The sequence below is a fragment of the Cajanus cajan genome, chromosome 11 (genome assembly GCF_000230855.2).
Source record: "Cajanus cajan strain Asha chromosome 11, NIPB_CcT2T_4, whole genome shotgun sequence".
In the NCBI taxonomy this organism is placed as follows: Eukaryota; Viridiplantae; Streptophyta; class Magnoliopsida; order Fabales; family Fabaceae; genus Cajanus; species Cajanus cajan.
This window is the reverse complement of record NC_138527.1, coordinates 39931294-39951281: the sequence shown is the minus strand read 5'-3', so window position 1 is coordinate 39951281 and position 19988 is coordinate 39931294. Positions and strand designations below refer to the sequence as shown.

Genomic DNA, 19988 nt, shown 5'->3' with positions numbered 1-19988 from the left:
TTGAGATAAATTTTGAAGGGATTATTATATTTGGAAGTTTATAGGAGTGATTGTTTGATGATATGGAGCAAACTCTATTAAGTTGAAAAAGCTTAGCTATTTATATGGATGTATCTTTTATATTTTGGACGATGATGAAATGCAAGCATCTTAAAGAAAGTATTTTCTCAGTGTATATTGTGATGATTTAAGTGACATTTCAAATTTTCATAATATTGTTTGCAAGTAATTTGAAATTTGAATAACTTATTTTAGTAGAAAATGTTCCATTTTATATATTTGTCTGATAACTATAGACAATACACAAATTTATAACACATAATATGAATGAATTATATTATAAATTTATACAAAAATAATTTTTAAATATATAGTTAAATTATTTTTATTACTATAAACAAATTTTGACGTCACTTTTATAAGATAATGATTTCTTAAATATATTCTAAATAGGTTCATGACATATACACCTCCTTTTTTCTATAAGTACACCTCTTTTTAAAAAATAATTAAAATTTTAAAATATTTTTAATTTTTTGTTTTAAATTTTTTAATTTTATATTCACAACATTTAATTTAGTATTTTTTTTCACATATCTTTCCTCCTTTTTTCAATTTTTACATGTACCCCCTTATTTTTCCTTCACCCCACCTATTTTAGTAGTATGTGAAAATTAAAAGAGAAAAAAAAAGTGTGTGAATAAGAAGAAAAAAGTAATAAATTGAAAGTTGAAAGTGTAAAATTAAATTTTTTTTAAAAAAGATTATAATATTTTATAATTTTTTTTAAAAAGGAGGTGTACTTATAAAAAGAAGGAGATGTATATATCATGAGCCTACAACTAAACTCCTCATCGGAAAAAAAAAAAAAAACAAAAAACTCATTGGCAGATGATTAACACACCTCCACTCTCGTATAAACACACCCCTTTTTTAAAAAAAATATATAAAATGTCTAAATTACCCTTAAAAAAAATTCCTAAACTTACACCTCCCTTTCCCGTATCCCATTCCCCGCATCCCACACCCCCGTTCCCCGCATCCCACACCCCCCTTCCCGCTCGCACCGATTGGATTGCTCCTTGCTTTCAAGAGTTTGATATCATCTTAGGATAGAATTTGAATCAAACTCAACCTAACAAAATCGATTTCTAGGATAAGGATCGTCTCTGCTTATATACCAGAGTCTCATAATCAAGCTAATTAAAAAGCAACACATGAAGCAGGTGTGAAAAGAGAGATGATAACTCACCATGATGTGCAGGTGTGGTAACATCGGTTGAATTGTTGAAGAACTTGCGCGCAGAATACCTCAAGTAACAACCAGCATTCAACGCCCTGGCTTCCTGCGTTTCACAGGAAGCAATCCTAGAAACAGCATGAGACAAACATCTCCAGCACGCACTCCCGTTCACAGACTCCCAGCACTGAGCCAACCCATAAACAGTCACGTTCCTTCTCTCCAGCGACCCCACCACAAAGCCATCGTTTCAGGGCGCCACCTCGCTCAGGTTCCGAACCAACTCCGAAGCGTTGGCCTTAAATGCCACCAGCGAAAGTACCGTTAGTTCCGCAAACCGCGAAGTCCTGGTCGCCGAGGGTCTGGTTGAAGAAGTCGTAGTCGTCGTACCTGAGGAAGCAGCCGTCGAAGAAGAGGGAGCCGTCACGTGTCCCTTTCTGGAAGGGGAGGCAGGAGAGGAGCTGCGTCTTGCACTGCGCGAGGCAGACGTCGCAGTCGGAGGGGGAGAACATCTTGGCTATTGGGACTACTAGCAGGCAAAAAAAAGATGCCATTCGTCCCCACCCAAAGAAAAAGGTTATAAGAAAGACAAGTATGGATTTCGGCACATGGTCGGGCAGCCTAAGTATAATTGCTAGTTAGACAGCACCACACGAGCTTCATCATCCAAGCGCGAAAGGAGGGTGTGGAGTGTGGGGAAGGGGGGTGCAGGGACGGAGGTACGGGAAAGGGAGGTGTAAATTTATGAATTTTATTTTTTTTTAAGGGTAATTTAGACATTATATATATTTTTTTTAAAAAGGGGGTGTGTTTATACGAGAGTGGAGGTGTGTTTATCATCTGCCTTCTAAATAATACTTCGTCTATGGGCCAGTAGTTGCGCAAGTACACTTCATCTATGGGCCAGGCCCAGTAATACACTGACAATAAACTGAATAAAACAATTGAAAAAAAAAATAAAGTAAAAATTCTAGGGCTTGTCGTGGGAACTCGGAATTCCATGGACGACATGGCTGCTTACTACTCACAGCCCCAACCGTCGGGCTTTCTCACTCACCACCAGTATTATCAACCGCCACCTCCGCCGCCGCTAATGGCGGTGGTGCCACCGCCCCCCGGCGCGGTCGTCCCGCCGGCGCACCACATGCATCCGCCGTACGCGGCTCAGCATCAGCAACAAACGGTGTTCGGTTCTTACGGTGCTCCTCAATCTTCCAGCAACGAGGTTCGCACTCTCTTCGTGGCTGGCCTCCCCGAAGACGTAAAGCCACGCGAAATCTACAACCTCTTCCGCGAATTTCCCGGTTACGAGTCATCGCATCTTCGGAGCCCCACCAATTCGTCGCAGGTTCAATGGATTCTTGATTTTCTTGTTCGAGGGATTGCTTTGGATTACTTCTCTGACATTGTTTTTGTGTGTTGGCAGCCTTTTGCTTTTGCTGTGTTCGCGAGCCAGCAGACGGCGATCATGGCAATGCATGCTCTGAATGTGAGGATCTTATCGTAATTTAACTCTTTGTGTGTTTCCAATGCATTTTTCCACGAGTGGGATTATTGATTTTGAGTAATGTGGTTTGCAGGGGATGGTTTTTGATCTTGAAAAGGGTTCCACTCTGTATATTGATCTGGCAAAATCAAATTCTAGATCTAAGCGCACAAGGATTGGTGTGTGTTTTGAATAGTATTTTTTGTAATTTATGAAACCTTATATAGTAAGAGCTTCCAGTTAAACTTTGTTGATTGATTGTGTTTGACAAGCAGATGATGAGAGGGCTGGCGCGGATAAGAAAGCTAGGGGCCTCACACCATCATGGGATTCTGGTGAGATGATTTTGTTTGTTTGTTTTAGAGCACTGATTTTGTCTATGTATATGGCTTCCAGGATGTTATTTTTCTCAGTTTACTATTGTTGTGTACCTGTGTTATGTTCAATTCATTGTCTGTTGTGTTTGGAGGCCAGTTAACTATTGATCACACCAAGAACACTTTTAACTATGAGCTCACATTGCACATGTTTTGCACTCTTCGGCACTAGCAGGTGTTAGCAGCATTCACATGCCTGGAATGGGTAATCCTGCTTTCAACATGAACACGTTTGGTTATCCATCTGCACAAAGGTCATCTGCACTACTTAATCACAGTTTTATTATGTGGAAGTTGATTGCTTCGAACTCCGATAAAGCACATTTTCTAAACTTATGAAGTTATTTTGAGCTTCTGTTGGGGAACTCTCTATTAGAAGAATATAGCTAATGTGTTCTAAGTGATGATATTTTTTTTGGGGGGGAGCTGTTGTCTTTGTATTTCTTTTTATCTCATCTGATTATTGATTTGTTTATTTTCTGTTAAAGTATCGGGAATGCTGATGGAAGTGCTTTGAGTGACGGTCTATTTGCAAATCTGGTTAGTATTATAAAGTATTCGACATATCTTTTTGCTGCATCACCTTGAGAAATCTTCCACTATTATGTGCTTCTGGCTGTTATTTATCTGTGTTAAATTGAAAGTGCTTTGGATTGCAATGTGTCTCAATTTTTTTTTTGTTGCAGAATTGAATTTGAAACCTTTTTTTTTTTTTCTTCTCTCCATCCCTTTCATTGGCTTTGGAGGAAAACTTCGCCAAAAGTGAGAATGCATCTCTCTTTTTGTTTCAATAAATATCTGAGGCATGAGAAATCTGACTTCCTTTTTCTTTTCCTGTTTTTATATTTGCATTTCTCTGTGTTAACAATTTATATCATATAACAATAATTATTATTGAGTCATGCATTATGTTCCCTTTTGCCACTTTTATACAATTAGTAGTGCTCTATCGTTGCTGCTAGTATACACATAATAGTTTGTTTGTTTCAGTGGTTCACAAAGGGCAGAGAGAGAAAATATGACTAATATACAGTTTTACCCTTATAATTGTACTAAATGATATGAGAGGTAAAATAAAATCTTGAGACATTTTAGTCATCACAGTAACAGTCAAATATTATAAACAAATTTCCCTTCCTTTCACATCCCCCAATATTTGAAGCGAGAGAAAAATAGGAGGGAATAAATAGGAGAGAGGGGATTTAATCTCCATCGTTTCCATGCTCCAATTTTCCTAACAAATGTCTTTCCTGCTTTCCAACCTAACACTGAAAATTTCTCCTCGTTTTGCACTAATTTGAGTGTGTTTGGATTGGTGGTGAGTTAAACTTGCCATGATTTTTGGAAGCAACAATAGTAGCCTTTGTGGTGAACATACCATGATTTTGTACCCACCATGTTTTTCTACCACTAAACAAAACACACTATGATTCTTTTCTTGACAACTAAGCAATTAAATGGTCCTTGGGGTGGGATATGATGAAAGCCGTCCTTCAAGTTGGTTTGGGATGGAAGATGGTAAGCTAAAATGTAGTCAAAATTTCTAATGTGGGATCTAACAGTTTTCCAAGGGACTTGGTTCCACTTGAGCTGTGCCCTTGAGTGTAAACTTTATCTTGTATTCCTATGCTTCATAAGCTTCATTTTTCAAGCTGTGTTGAAACTTGTGGTTAAACTGTATAATGTTCAGGTCCTTTATAGTTCGTTGATTAGGCTGCTCAATTTTAACTAACCATTTGTTTGCCATTAATATAAGAGTTAAACACTTATACACTGCCAGTGTAATTTTTTTTACATTGACAGTGAATCAGAGCCGTTAATAGTACCTTTTTTATTTTAATTTAATTAAATGAGCAGATGAAAAGACACTATTAACGATTCTGATTGACTGTCAGTGTAAAAGAACTTTACACGGGTAGTGTATAGGTGATTAACTCTTAATATAATGTGGTTATTTTGATGCAATATGTATATCAATATGTTTCTCATGTTTGAATATAATGCTCCTCCCCCCCCTCCCAATGTCGTATGTATTTGGTAGTGCTGTATTTAATTTTAAAACTTTTGTGATTTACCTTATTGCTTTGTTTCTTATCTTATGTTGACAGAAGAAGAGTTCAACTCCTTACATTCCACAAAACTCAACCCCATGCGCAACTTTATTTGTAGCTAATTTGGGGCCATCTTGTAGTGAACAAGAGCTAATACTAGTGTTTTCTAGGTCAGTGAACATGTTTGACTGAGGTATTTTAATATTTCTAAAATGTGTAGAAGTTGAATTTAATTTAATTTTTTTTATATATATCTCTCTTCATTCAGATTCCCTGGATTTTTGAAACTGAAGATGCAGAGCACATATGGGGCTCCAGTTGCATTTGTTGATTTCCAGGTTTCTTTTTTCTTCTTTTATTTTTTGCGCAGCATATGACAAATAAACCAGAGTATTTTATCACTAAGCACCTTCCTGTTTCAATTTTCAATTATCAATGGATTCCCCAGGTCTTCTCTGTCTGCGTTTAGTTAAAAAATCAAACTAAATGTGTGCAATGATGAATGGGATTCAGTGTCCTGTTGCTTGTCATCTTTGATTTGCATGATTTTATTTGGAGGTTTATTCTGAACAGTCATGAAAATATATCTTGTAATGCCCTAGCGTAATTGCTTACTGTATGTGCAGGATGTCGGTAGCTCTTCTGAGGCTCTAAACAGTCTGCAAGGCACCATTCTTCACTCCTCACCAGCTGGTGAGGGAATGCGTTTAGAGTATCCTTTGGTCTGCGTTTTCTTTCTCATGGATTTTTCTTTGAATCTCGTTACTTATCAATGTGTGGTATTTCTTAACAAGAACCTCAGATATGCTAAATCACGGATGGGCATGCGGAAGAAGCCCAAGTAAATTATTTTTACACTCAGGAAAATAGATAATATAAAACAGAAAGAGGCTGTGAGAATTGAACGCAAAACTGGTCGGTCTGCTTTCATTCCAAACCCAACATTTGCAAAACTTGTTTTCAGTGTTTTAAAATACAAAGTAGGACCGAAGTTAATTGCTTGCTGTTTAACAGTTGCAAATTGGTAAAAAAGTTCCCTTGTATTTTATCTACTGTAAATTTATATAAAAACTAACTCTTTTTCGGCTCTTGAAAGATTTATGAAATTCATTATCAATTTTATTTGCTTTATTTTATCTTTTATACTTTTGTTAGTGTAATACATTTGTAATTTTTGACTCATTGCCGGGAATTCTTATTATTCAGTTATCGCTATTAGTAATATGCAGTGGTTGTGGTTGGTCATTACCTGCCACTCTGACAGTTGACCAAAATCTCAATTCTGTTTAAATTCAAATTTGACATGAAAATTTATACATGTTGACTATGATATTACGGGCGTTTTTTTTTTTTTTTTTCTTTCCCTTTTAAGACTGGAAACTATAACTGCTAATTCTATGTCTTTTGGTAGTCTTTGGATGATTTATTTTATCTACTTTCTTTTAACATTACTATAAACGTATCGAAAAACTTGGCGACATAATCTGAAATTTTTAATATTTTAATTTTAAATTAACTTAAGGATGACGAAGGTTTTAAATTAAGTGGGTATTCACAAATATTATCTACGAGAATTATCTATTAAATGAATTCAGATTGAGATATGGGTAGTAAATTTTTAAGGAAATGGGCAAGTATGGATACGTTATTACCTAATATGCCTCAAACTTGCATTAATTTTAAAATTAAATTTAATACTATATGTTTATATAAGTAAAACTCTTATTGTCTAATATTTCATCATTATTCAAATTCGCTGGATGAGGAGTATCGTTTGTCAGCTGCTCCTTTATAGATGAGATATCGAATACCATTTTCTTTGATATAAAATGCAGGTAACAAGTCTAGGTATAGATATGGGTAAGTATCCATAGAATACAGAGGTATGCATTAATTGTTATCCGCAAATTGAAGAGAGTCCCAAAAGATGTGTATTTTTTTTAAAACGTGCGATTGAGTACTTTAGTGTCCAAACCTCCACGCTTTCATCCCTAATAATTTTAAACTTTCCTACTTCAAAGTTCAAACTAAAGATGAATACGTATTATATACGTTTATGTTTTAATATGTGAAAAAGACAAATTATAAAGGTGGTGAGGGTCCTCTGGTGCTTCAGCCATGGACTTCAGTTTCCAATATTTCGTCATGCTACTGAATATTAGTATCAATTAATTTTAACGACCTCTGCCGTGGACTACCACATCTCCCAGAATAATTGCATTTCGGAAAAGTTTACGGTTTGTTTGGACGAGGAATGTATACAAGGTAATTCATTTATTTGAAGAATTTTAAATTTCTTGAGGTGAAATGCTTTATTTGGATGAGGAATTTACAAAGAATTTGAAATCTAAGCATTTTTGAAATTCTTTAAAATAGTATAATTTTAAATTCTCTCAAAAATGGGAGAATTTGAAATTCCTCATATTTGTTTTTCTTGTTTTACTTATATATTTAATCTTATCTCTTTATTCTTTTAATTATTAGATATTCAAAAATATTTTTAAAATTATTAAATATTATCTAATATTAATTTTAAAAATTATTAAATATTAAAAAATAGATTAATATTTATTTTTATAAAATTTAATTTAAAAATCTCAATATATAAATATATTTTTAAAATCAATTTTACTATGATGGAATCAAATTATCATATTCAACCTAACAATTTAAAATTTAAAAAATTTGAATCGACTCATCCAAACAAAATATTTTAAGAATGATAGAAATTGAAATCAAAGTAATTCAAATACCAAGAATTTAAAATTCTTTGAATTTGTAAAATTCCTCATCCAAACAGCAATTTTTTTATGATGGATAAAATTCATCTGATGAAATTGATAATTTAAATCAAATCAATTAAATTAGCTTGGTTAATTAGTTTTTTTAATTCAATTATGAACAATATTAATTATAATTAGTTCAGTTTTAAATATTTTCTTTCCAACTTAAATTATCATGATAACCCGATCAAACTTTTAAACTTTTAGTATAAGAGATTTTAGACTTCTGTAATTAAATTTTTTCTTCTACTGTTGTCTTTTGATTCATTTTAATTTTTTTATGATCTTATTTTTATTTAGAGTTCAAATTTCTTAATTTAGTCACGTTTATGAGATTTTTTTTAATCATATTTTGGATAAAATAAAAAATGAGATATGTAAAGTGATAATTATGGAAAAATGTATATTACAGAAAATAAATACATATAAAATTTTATTCATTAAAGAATAAATAATATTCTTACCTTGCATTAATATAATATATACATACATACATACATATATATATATATAATTGTTCAGAGTATAAGTAAAAATGAAAATATATTAATTTTTTTTATCATATCCCATGACCCACATTAAATAAATTCAACTAATGAATATTCCTACTAAAACCTCGAGTACTAAAATAAATTTCTTATATTCTTTGGTTTTGAAAAATTAACTAATTATTTTAAAATGTTAACATTTTTAATAAAAAATGTTTTCTTAATTAAAAAATAAACAAATATCAAATAAATAAATAACTATTTAATTTCCTTTAAATAAAATTCAAATTAAAACAATAATTCATTGTCTTTTAACTAATTTTTTTATTATAAAATAAATTATGTTGGATGACATTAATTAATTATTTTTTTTATTGTTAATATTTTGTATCAATATTATAGTTAAAAAAATTTACTTCAAACTTTATCCCATACATATCCTTTAGATTAAAGGCAAAAAAAAAAAAAAAACACGTCAGGCGGCTGCATTTTTTTTAGGCTAAAAAAATGTATGAAACATGCATTCACCTAATTTTGAAGCATAAGAAAAAAAAATAATATATATATATATATATATATATATATATATATATATATATATATGTGTGTGTGTGTGTGTGAGATGAGAAAGGAAAAAATATAAGATGAAAATTGAAGTAAAATTGAAATGAAAAAAAAGTAAATAGTATATATTTATAAATACTCTTCTACACAACCTCCAAAACTTTTATAATCATCTACATGTAAAATATTATGCGTCGCGTTTCATTTGTTCACTAACGTTTTTGATATTTTGTTTCTCGATATGTTTCTGTTATTTATTAAAATGTTGATATTTAATACAATACTTGGCAACCGCGTTTGATTATTGGATTTACTAAAGTCTTATTTAATTATATTATCTTTTGAATAACCACGAGCGTAAATCACAGTGTGCAGCAGCTGTGAAATGATCCACTCAACTTGCAGCAACACAGAATTGAAAATGAACATTAACATTAACATTAATATTAACATTAACATTAACATTAACATGTGCCTCTGCGAATTGAAGGAACAGAGAAGTGGCAGAGCATACAAGGAATGCTTTCATTCTCTTTTCACCAATTCTCCCACCTGCATCTGCATGCCCATCCATGCATTGCCTTATCTTCTTTCCTTCGTATTATAATTTAAGTGTAACAGTTTATCAATCAAAATAAAAAATATAACACTGACAATAATTATTGCTACATTAAACTTGTTATGTTGTGTTTTTTTTTTTCATTATTTTTGTCTTTATAGAAGAAAAAAGAACAGAGCATTAACTTTCATAGAAAAGTCTGATCCGTATTTCTGTTCAATGCTAGTGTACGTAGAAAATCGAAAAATCAACTGCATTAGATATTTTCTGCTGAACCACTATCAAATGCTCTATGGAAAAGGTTGCGTTATTAAAAAAATAATAGAAAATCGATTCATCACCTTACTGTTCACATGGAAAGCCACACCAATTAACCAAACCTACTTCGTTAGAAATATCGAAGTGGCTATTTGATCCCTCCAAATGAATCATAGCTGGCGATAAAATAATTAACCTTTTGAAAACTCCGTCTTTATTCTCTTTTATTTTATAAGTCCTTCCAATTTGTCTAATACTACTTCTCTAATTATAAGATAATGTCAACTAAATTATATGTTTTACAAAAATTACTTAATTTAATTTAAAAAAATTAAATTTATCAATAATTTAGTATTTTTAAAATTAACATTTTTTTCACTTAATCACTTTCTACCTAATTAATTAATGTTTACAAGAGATATCTATGTGTCTATTTATTTATTTTTTCTCATTTTAATAAAATAGAATTTTTATCTAATTAATTCCAAACATTTATTATCTTTTGTCTTAAAAAAATGTTAATTAAATAATGATATTTTAGATAAAATATAATTAATGCAACTAATAATTTAAAAAATATTTTATAAAAGGAAACAAACAAAAAATTGAAAAATGTTTTATATGAGTATGAAAGTAGGATTTTTCAACAAAAATACAAATAAAATTTGAATAATTTTAGAAATAATTCAAAAAAATTAAAAATAAATAAAAATTAAATAATAACAATTAGATTTCTTAATTCTTATAAAATAGGTAAAAGGGTCCCGTAGGCAAGACTAATGATGAAATTACGATAGATTTAAGAAAAGTAATATATCTCCTCACATTTATTAGAGTACATGTTCTTTTAATAGTTTAAATGAGTATATTCTACTAAATTAAGAAAACAAATATTAATTAAGGATATTTTAATTTAAAAATAACTAATATATATTAAATAAACCTAATAAATAATAGTTCTAAATTAGATTTTATAAATAGAAACAAAGATAATAATATTTATGATTAAGAGATTTAAAATTACTTTTTTTAATTTATATCTCATTTAATTTTATTTTTTTCCCCTTCTTTATTGAAGGACCGATCCTGTGGATTAACAAGCCCCAACACACAAAAACGTCCCCAAAGAAGAGAAAATTAGCCCTTCATAGTTGGTTGGAATCCAAAATTAACCGACATTTGACTTTTTCCATGAATGATGGAACAAGCACATTAATGATTAACCTCTCTTGGATTTGTGTCCAACAAAACAAACAATAGAGACTGAGACATTCATAGCTTTGTTCATTATTTTTCTTTTGTTTTCCGACACTTTTTTACAATTTCATCCAACTACCGGGTGTTGTTGCTAAGTGATATATAAGGTCAGGTGCAATGCTGCATAGTGCATACATAATTCTCCTCTTTTTTCTCCTAAACCTTCCAATAAGTCAAACACACGCAACTCTACTCACTACATACCTACTACCCTACTACTATTACTATCCCTATATCTATAACTATTCAACAACTACTTAACTTAAATCAAACTTCTCTGATCAAAATATTCGGTAAAAAAATCTTATTAGAAAAAAAAAATTGTACTAAAAATGATCCATCAATTTTGTTTATACAGAAATTAGTCATTGCATGAATTTTTAGTAATGTTATGATTATTAAAAAATAACTAACTATTTTTTAAAGGATACATCTCTTCATCGAGATTCATGAATTTATATATATAAAGTTTTTGTATAACTAAAGTGAAATTAAAAAAAAAAGTATAAGGTAAGATTGATGTGATACAAAAATTAATCAAATTTCAAACAACATTTACACATAGTTAAGTAAACTTGTTTTAAAAAAATTAAATATGGGTTAAAATATGAAAAATAAAGTAAATTACATTACACTATTTGAGATTTCCTCAACATTTTCTCATTTTCACCCTTTTATGCTGACTCTTATTAATTGTTTGAAAATTATCATAATGAATTTTCTACGCTGGCTTTGTATATAGACAAATATTTACATGTATTATTATTCATAAAACACATTATTCTTATAAAATATGTTGTAAATATTAAAATATATATTGCATGTTATATATAATTTCAAAAAATCTCATGAGCGGTGCATTCAATGAGAAGAAAATAAATAATTGAAAAATATAATAGGTGAAAACAGAGAAGAGATAAATTAAGCAAATGAAAATAGGTGAGATATAAATTGAAAACATGGATGAGTTTTAGAAAAGTAAAAAAAAAAAAAAATAGCAGTGAGAAATAAGTAATATTTTTTTTACTCAATTTGCCATGTTTACAATAGATTGTATTAAGTGAAAAATGATTTCTGTTAAAGCAATCAAACATTGATTGTTTTTGGTGTGGACAACGATTGATAATTACCCTGGAGAAAAAATAATCAATTATTTTACACAGAAAAAATGTTATTATCAAAAATCTCTTCGTTGAAGAAATAAAAACCCACTTCTTTTTTACTCTCTCCTACTTCTACTTTCATGATATGTTTGGTTTAGATAATTTTGAAAAGAAAGAAGTATGTGAGAAATAAATAAAAAGGGTAAGATTTTAGTATTTGTTTGAAAAAGAAGAAAAACGAGAAAAGAAAGAAGAATTTAGTAGAATTTACACTAAAAAAAATATTTTTTAAACTATTAAAAATTAAAATAATATCTTGATCGGTAGAAATTACAACTTGCGAACTCAAAACTTTAAAATACTACGTGAATTATGTTTATGAAAAATAAATTAAAATGCCATATTTATATTTTCTTTTTTAGATTTAATAATTATGTTACAAGAGGTAAATATATTTTTCTAATATATATTCATTTTGTCTTCTATTTATTTTTCCTTTTTTCCTTAATTAAAACATTTTAAAAATAAAGCGATCCAAGGTGTTTTATCTTAATAGGAATACTAGATTTTCCTAATTTAAGTGATGAAATCCGAGAAACTATGTGGTTGTGAATTTTTATCTAAATTGGTTATTGATCTAGTAGGTGTAAAAAATTGTGTTGGTTTGATAGGATCAAGCCACTTAGATTGTTCACCTTTGTCCGTTTAGACTTTTCACCTTTGTTGTAGGAGATTTTCTTAGTTTAATGTGTGACGATGCATGTAGTTGTAGTATTATGCATATGATGTGTTAATTTTGGTGTAGTTCATATGTTTTGTTGAATATATTAATGAGTTGCATTGATGTGTATAAGTTTTTTGCCTTTTAAAGATTGTTAAATGTCATGCTGAGGTGTTGTTTCTATGTTGCTAAGAATTGTAAGTCATGAGATATATTGTTGTGTGGTTTACATAATGTTGTCGATAGTGTAGTTATATTTTACTTCAATACCTGCTATTTGATTATTCTTTTGAATACTAACTTGTCATTGCATGTTTCCTTGTAGTTGGATTATGATGATCATACTTGATATGAGAGTAAGACAAGAATAGGCTACAAGTGGAGTTCATGTTTAGGTCATGCAGGTGATGGTAGTTTTGATATTTTGAGCTACCCTAGTGTATCTGGTTGTTAGTGGTGTTATTTGATTGATAATTAGAATTATTCATACTTTAGTATTGGATTATTCAAACCTTAAACTAACAAGACATTTCTAAGCCTTGGAGCTGTGAATCATTGATTTGAGTTGTTGTATGATGGAAAATGAGGGTTCAAGTTCTCCGTACATTCTTCCTTTTCTTCATCTTATTCAAAAGATTTGAGATAAAGGAAAATTGTTGTATGCTTATTGTTGTGTTGTTGTTAATTTATGTTATAATTGGTTGTGTTGATGAAGTGAGACACATGTGTTTCCTTATACTTGGTTTTGTTGGTTATGTGCAACAGGTTTATGATGAAAGGAGAAAGAGAATTGGTGATATTGAATTCTTTTGGTCTCATTTGAGTTGTATATAATTGATATTATGGGTTACATGTTGGATTTTAGCTCAATTTTAGGTTGTTGGAGTTAAAATTGCATTTCTAACAATTGCGAAAATCACCATCACATCAGACATAATTTTATGGTGTCAAGCATGATGAAGGTCAAAGGCTCTTTGCCTCATTAACATCAAACACAAGATAAAAAACACTAAACGTGAGTTAAAGAAGAGTTCTCTAATTTAGTTATATTGAACGTGATTACTCTTAAGATTCTTTGACTTGATGACGTCGAGTCCAAGATCAAAATGAAAAACATTGATTTAATTTATAAAAAAAAAAACTCACATCACATAATTATTTCTAATTAACGCTTACAAATAATATATTTAGTAAGTAAAATCATTGTAGAAAGTCATCTCTTCCCGATCAACATGATTCATTTTTACTATCGAAAAATTTGAAACATTTTGATCATCAACCATTTTATTAATTTTTATCTGACTTTTAAATTTTTAATTTTGAATGAACAAAATAAATTGAGATGACGTATAATTTAAAAATCCCTTAGATTTTGATAAGACATTGAAAAAGACATTTACATAACCCTAGTAATAGAACAACAAAAGACCACATATATTATAATAATGATGATAAATCATAGAAGATATCTACAATTGATTCTTTGACACACATACACAGCCAAAACCATTAATTCAAGTCAAATTACTTCCGGGACTCCATTTCCGTCACAAATCGCAAAAAATATATCAGCACGTTCACCAGTGATACAAGTATGTAACAATAAATAATTAATAAACATACTTATAGATTATTCTACACAAAAATGTACAATCATTTACTTGAAAACAATAACCATTACAAATCTCTTATAAAAAAATATATACTATAGAGTATTCACAGGATGTGTGGAAAAATTAATTGATAAATTAACCAATAATAAATAAATTAGCTAAAAGATAAAAATAATTATTTGTTAAGAAATGAAACGGATCAATAAACTTATTTAATTATAAATATTTGGTAAAATTAATTGTTAAACAAGTTAAATATATCATTTTAGGTAATTATAATTTCAGTCTTTTCACAATTTTTAATTCTTAAAAAAGTAAAATTATATTTTTATTTTTTATCTTATTTTTTAGATTTATTTTAGTCTTTTATTTGTTAAAATTTTAGTTTTAATCATTTATATTTGATATTTGGATCAATTTGATCATTAAAAAATATTATCATTTTCAATCTTATGACATAATTTTGAATCAGTTTTTATTGATTCAAGATGTAAAATTTAAAATATTATATTCATCTATATACAAATTATAAAATTTAATTGATGTTTGAATTTAAATAAACTATAATCATAGTAAATACCATGTGAAAAATGTATCTCACAAACAGTTAAAAACTAATATAAAATTATTTTTTTAAAATTTTTAATTATTTTTTTTTTGAATTTATATTTATGCAATTTTCATCGTATTTACAAAAAAAAATTATTTGAATTTTAATTATGTTCTATAATTTTCACATAAGTAAATTTAATAAGATAAAATTTAAGTCTTGAATTAATAAAAAAAATTTAAAATCGTGTCTCAAAATTTAAAATAATCATTATTTTAAAATAATCAAATGGATCAAAATTTAAGAAATAAAACATTTAAAAAAATGTTTTAAAAGACATATGATCAAAATAAAACTTTAAAATAAGATTAAAAAAAAACTAAAAATATAATTTCGTCCTAACTATTTTTTAAAGATAAGTGTTTCGTAAATTAAAATAAAGAATATAATAATTCAAATTTGAAGGAAATGACTAAAAGTGGATTTGTATCAAAATATTACAGATAGATATGGTAATTAAAAAAAATATTAACTACAAGTTATTAGCTAGCTGAAAAACTTATAATTTACAAGTTAGTTTGCTAAACTCTTTTATTTTATTCAATACACTCGTACACAATTCAGCACATATTATTAATGTTTATAAGTCCACAATTTAACACAACGAAAATAATATGGTCCGCTTTAGTTTTAACAATAAGAATGAAACATTAAATTAGAGTGAAATTAAAAATAAAAATAAAATAAAAAAAAGTTACTGTGAATTTGCTCAAATTGTAAATTTATAAAATAATTTGTCAATTTGAACACATTTAAAAACAAATTTGTATTGCCATGCACTGCTAAAATTACCTGTAATACCCACTTTACTCCTTTAGTCGTTGACATGTTATGCAACCAAACAGGCTCGAGTGGATCCTTTGCTCAATAGTTATGGAAGTCTTTGTTTTCTCAAATTTTTACACAAATATTAAGAATAATAATAAATATATTGCTTTTTAACAAGTTCTTCTATGTGTTTTTTCTGTCGTTTTCTTCTTCAAAAAACTTGTTCAAACCAAATTCGATCATCGGTAAGAAAATTTAGATCTATATCTAAAAATGTCTTTTTATTCCAATGAGAATTATAGTTTATGGGGCCTTCATAATTATTTTCTACCAAAACTCTCTTCAGTCTTCTACTCTGGCAATTTTGAAAGAGTATATCTTCTTATTTGAACTCCATCACCAAAAAAGAAAAAAAATAAGAAGAAATATTATTTATACTAAGTTTCCAAACTCTTAAAAATGTGGTGATGCATAGATAAACATTGCTTAAAAGCGTTATAAGCAACATCCCAAGTTACATGTTTGCCTTCACATTCGAACCCAGCCCTCTGATTCTTCTTTTAGGAAAACAAAAAGTTAAAGGAAAGTTATCCCCTTTTTATATTATTGTTGCCGCTCTTATCTACAATATTTTAAGTTTCCATTTTGAAGGAATTCATGATATTAACAAGACAAGTATGACAATGAAACAACTTACGCTATTGCTTGTTATTACATTATGGTTTTTATAATTATTAGAGAGAGACGTATAACATAAACATGTTAGAATAAATTTATTTAATTTATGAATCATTGATACTCTAAGATACAGATCAGGAAAAAAAGAAAAAACGGTTTGAAGGAATATTATAATAAAACAATTGTAAAGCACTTCCTATTCTTGTCCGCTTTCCGTGCTGAATTATTGTTTCAGTCGAGTTGTGTTCTAACAAGTAAACTATTTTGTTATTTGAATAAATTATTTTTTAATAAACAATAGTATGTATTTATTTAATTCAGATAAGATCATTATAGTCATAAAGGATCACCTTTAAATGCTTAATATAATTACATCATACTCAAATTTAAGACTAATAATTAAGTTTAAGTAATTATTTATCAATTAATTCACGTTTTTATCAATTTTGATAGATAATTTATGTATAATTTAAAAGTATTTTATATTATTATTTGATTAAATATTATTATATATTATTAATTTATTAATTTTTATAATAATTTTTTTAAAATTATATAAATGAGTATAACGATCCGCCATAATCATTATACTTTACAAAATCAATTACGGTAGTGGAAAACAAATTACAACTACCTAGGATTAACATATTCACATCACCTAAATAGTTCAACCATCTACATGCATTACTCTAGGTCAATGAATATAGATCTAATAACATTAATCAATTTACAACACAAATGCACTTCAATAGTTCAACCATATACCATCTACATATATTATCCTACAATATGCATAGACACCAACAACACCCAACAACATACAACATGCAATAGATTCATTTAACCTATACATATTCACCAATTATTCATGAAACAAGTTGGTACATGACAACTCATACCCGACGCCTTCCAACTCGCGTCTGACACCATTCATGTTGAGTTCCATTAAGCAAGACAGAGTATCCCTAGTTGAAATCACGCATAGTGCCATGGAGGCACGCCTGACACTATGAGTTTTGCACCTAGTAGGTCACAAATTTGCTCTCTTCCCTCTTGAAATACTGGAAAACCATATAAGCACTTTCAATAACTCAAATCTCCCTTTTCAACCAACATGCAAACACCAATTTGACCAAATCATCAACATTGTTCATATGATCCAAAAAAAACCCTTCCCAAGCAAAAGAGATGAAGAAAAGGAAGAAACGGTTATGAGCTTCGACTTTTGGGAAGCTCCTCACCACCATGACTTGATTCTTAACTCAAACAACTTTAAATTATCACTCTTTGATCCACAATGATCTCTTATACATTTGGGAAGCCTAGAAAAGAGAAAAGGTGAAACTTAAGGATTTCAGAGTGCTTTTCTCTAATTTATTTTTTTGAGTTCTCTTAAGAACTAAACTTGTAAAACTCAATTTTTAAAAGAAATTTTATATCCTCCCATTTAGGGTCAAATTAGACTTTTATTTAGAGAAATCCTCTAAAATACCTATAAAAACTCATCAAGAGTTTCTTAATTCTCAAATTTCTCAAGACCATATCTTAAAATATCACAACATATAATTATTGCTAAAAGACAATAATTAAATTATTTTATGGTGTTACAAATAATAATTTTTATATTAATTTATAATGTTAAACTTTTAATGTTAAATTTGTTTAGTATACATTATTAGCATAAAAAAAATCATATTAGTATTTGTCAATATTTAACTTATTAACAATTATAAAGATTTTAAAAAAAAAACAAATATAAAGATTTTATTAATTTAAAAATATTTTCAACCGGCAGAAATATATAAATTAATACGTTAGTAGTTTAATTCCAACTTTGATGAAATAAAAAAAGTCGCCGTTGCAAATCTGATTGAGGGGAGACGTTGACAAATAATTTGTTAATTTAATGAAATAATATTGGAATATATTTTACTGGAAACAATAATAAGATTTTGTTAATAATTAAAGTGTAAAGAAACAAATTATTAATAGGCAATTAAGCCGTCCATTAATATAATTAGCAGAGCACCAAGTTAACATCGTGGGCCATTGAAATAAAAGTATCCCGAAAATACCCCTATCTGTGCGGATGACAACAAAAGTTTGAGAAGGACAAAATGGAAAATCCGATCCTATCGTTATTGCGTGGACGAAAAGTCAATCGCTAACGGTATCTATCCACCGACCACCGACCTACCCCTTTGCCCACTCACAATTATTATAAAAAAAAATGTTTAAGATAATAATGAAAATGAAACAAAATATTATTTATACCAAATAAATTATTATTTTCTTTTCTTCTCATTAAATAGTGAATACTCTTTCAATCATCCATAAAATCGAGTACATTAATAGATACTTTAATTATTTGAAATTGTTCACAGTAGATTCAAGGAAAAAAAATTATAAAGATTAGGCGTACTTCTATAAATTATAATACTAAAAAAGAATTAATATTCGATTATTGTTTTAAAACAAAAAGCCTTTAAATTTGTGTCATTTTATTAACTTGCAAAGGACACCAACCAACCGAACCATTACCGATCGGGCAAGAATAAAAAAATATTTTAGTATGATTTTTAAAATATTATTATAAAATAAATATTATATATGACGGTTTATTATAAAATACTTCTATATTATCAGTTCATGTGTGTATTTATTTTTTTTACTTAAAAATGATTGTCTGGTTTTCTTAAAATAAATAATATACCCATTGATAATGCAGAATTCCTTGCACAATCATTAAATTTTACTAATAAAGAAAATGTATGGTAAAATTTACATCCGAAAAGTCAACATGTGTGTATTTATGTTGTAATAATATTTATTGATAAAAAAAAAAAAAGTTAATTTGATAAATTTACATAAGTTTTTGTTGTAAAGTTTTAGAAAGATGTCCTTGATATAAGAACCAATTATTATTATGTTTGATTGCTTTAAACATGGGTTTGAAGTCCACCACCGCTTATCCAAAGACAGGCTATTATTGTGCCGCTAACACACAGCTAGTTATGGTCGAATAAAATCATGCCTTCCCCCAGTCACACAGTTTTTTTTATTTTAAAAATAAAATAAAATAAAATATAATTATACGATTGTCAAATTTGATTGGACCGTAAATTTACCTATGCGACGGTATTAACTATTTTTAATAGTTAAAAATGTGAAATACTTTATTTTGTTTTTAATAATAAATATGAATAAACTTTGATATTTTTGAATGAATATTTTAAGAATCCTTGTTATGTAGGTATATGTGAGTAATGTAAGGTGAGTAGAAATGTTGATGAGAAGAGGAAAGAATTAATATATTGATTTAAATGTAATGTGGAAAGAAAGAGTGATATAGTTTTGTCGGTGAATTAATAATTAAAAATAAAAAGGAGAAGAAAAAAGAGTGAATAATAAGAAAAAGCTAAAAGCATAGTA

The 19988-nt window shown here is 28.6% G+C and overlaps 1 protein-coding gene across 2 annotated transcripts; it reads left to right on the top strand.

The window, feature by feature from the left end:
* Nucleotides 1-2194: 2194 nt before the first annotated feature.
* Nucleotides 2195-6285, top strand: LOC109811139 (RNA-binding (RRM/RBD/RNP motifs) family protein). 2 transcript variants are annotated; one of them, XM_020374789.3, is made up of 10 exons: nt 2195-2588; nt 2667-2729; nt 2821-2905; nt 3002-3061; nt 3276-3357; nt 3592-3643; nt 5212-5324; nt 5423-5492; nt 5781-5866; nt 5957-6285. In XM_020374789.3, exons 1-10 carry the CDS (start codon nt 2241-2243, stop codon nt 5997-5999), a joined length of 1002 nt encoding a protein of 333 aa, XP_020230378.2. In that variant the 5' UTR covers nt 2195-2240; the 3' UTR covers nt 6000-6285. The 2 variants fall into 2 exon arrangements, with proteins under 2 accessions (XP_020230378.2, XP_020230379.2); XM_020374790.3 differs by having other exon boundaries at nt 2196-2588; nt 3279-3357.
* Nucleotides 6286-19988: the final 13703 nt, after the last annotated feature.

Excerpts from the sequence above, each read along its gene's own strand:
- LOC109811139 (XM_020374789.3), top strand. The coding sequence starts at position 2,241 with ATGGACGACATGGCTGCTTACTACTCACAGCCCCAACCGTCGGGCTTT. Across the intron at positions 3,062-3,275 it reads CACACCATCATGGGATTCTG|CAGGTGTTAGCAGCATTCAC; the intron begins GTGAGATGATTT and ends CTTCGGCACTAG. Across the intron at positions 3,358-3,591 it reads GGTTATCCATCTGCACAAAG|TATCGGGAATGCTGATGGAA; the intron begins GTCATCTGCACT and ends TTTCTGTTAAAG.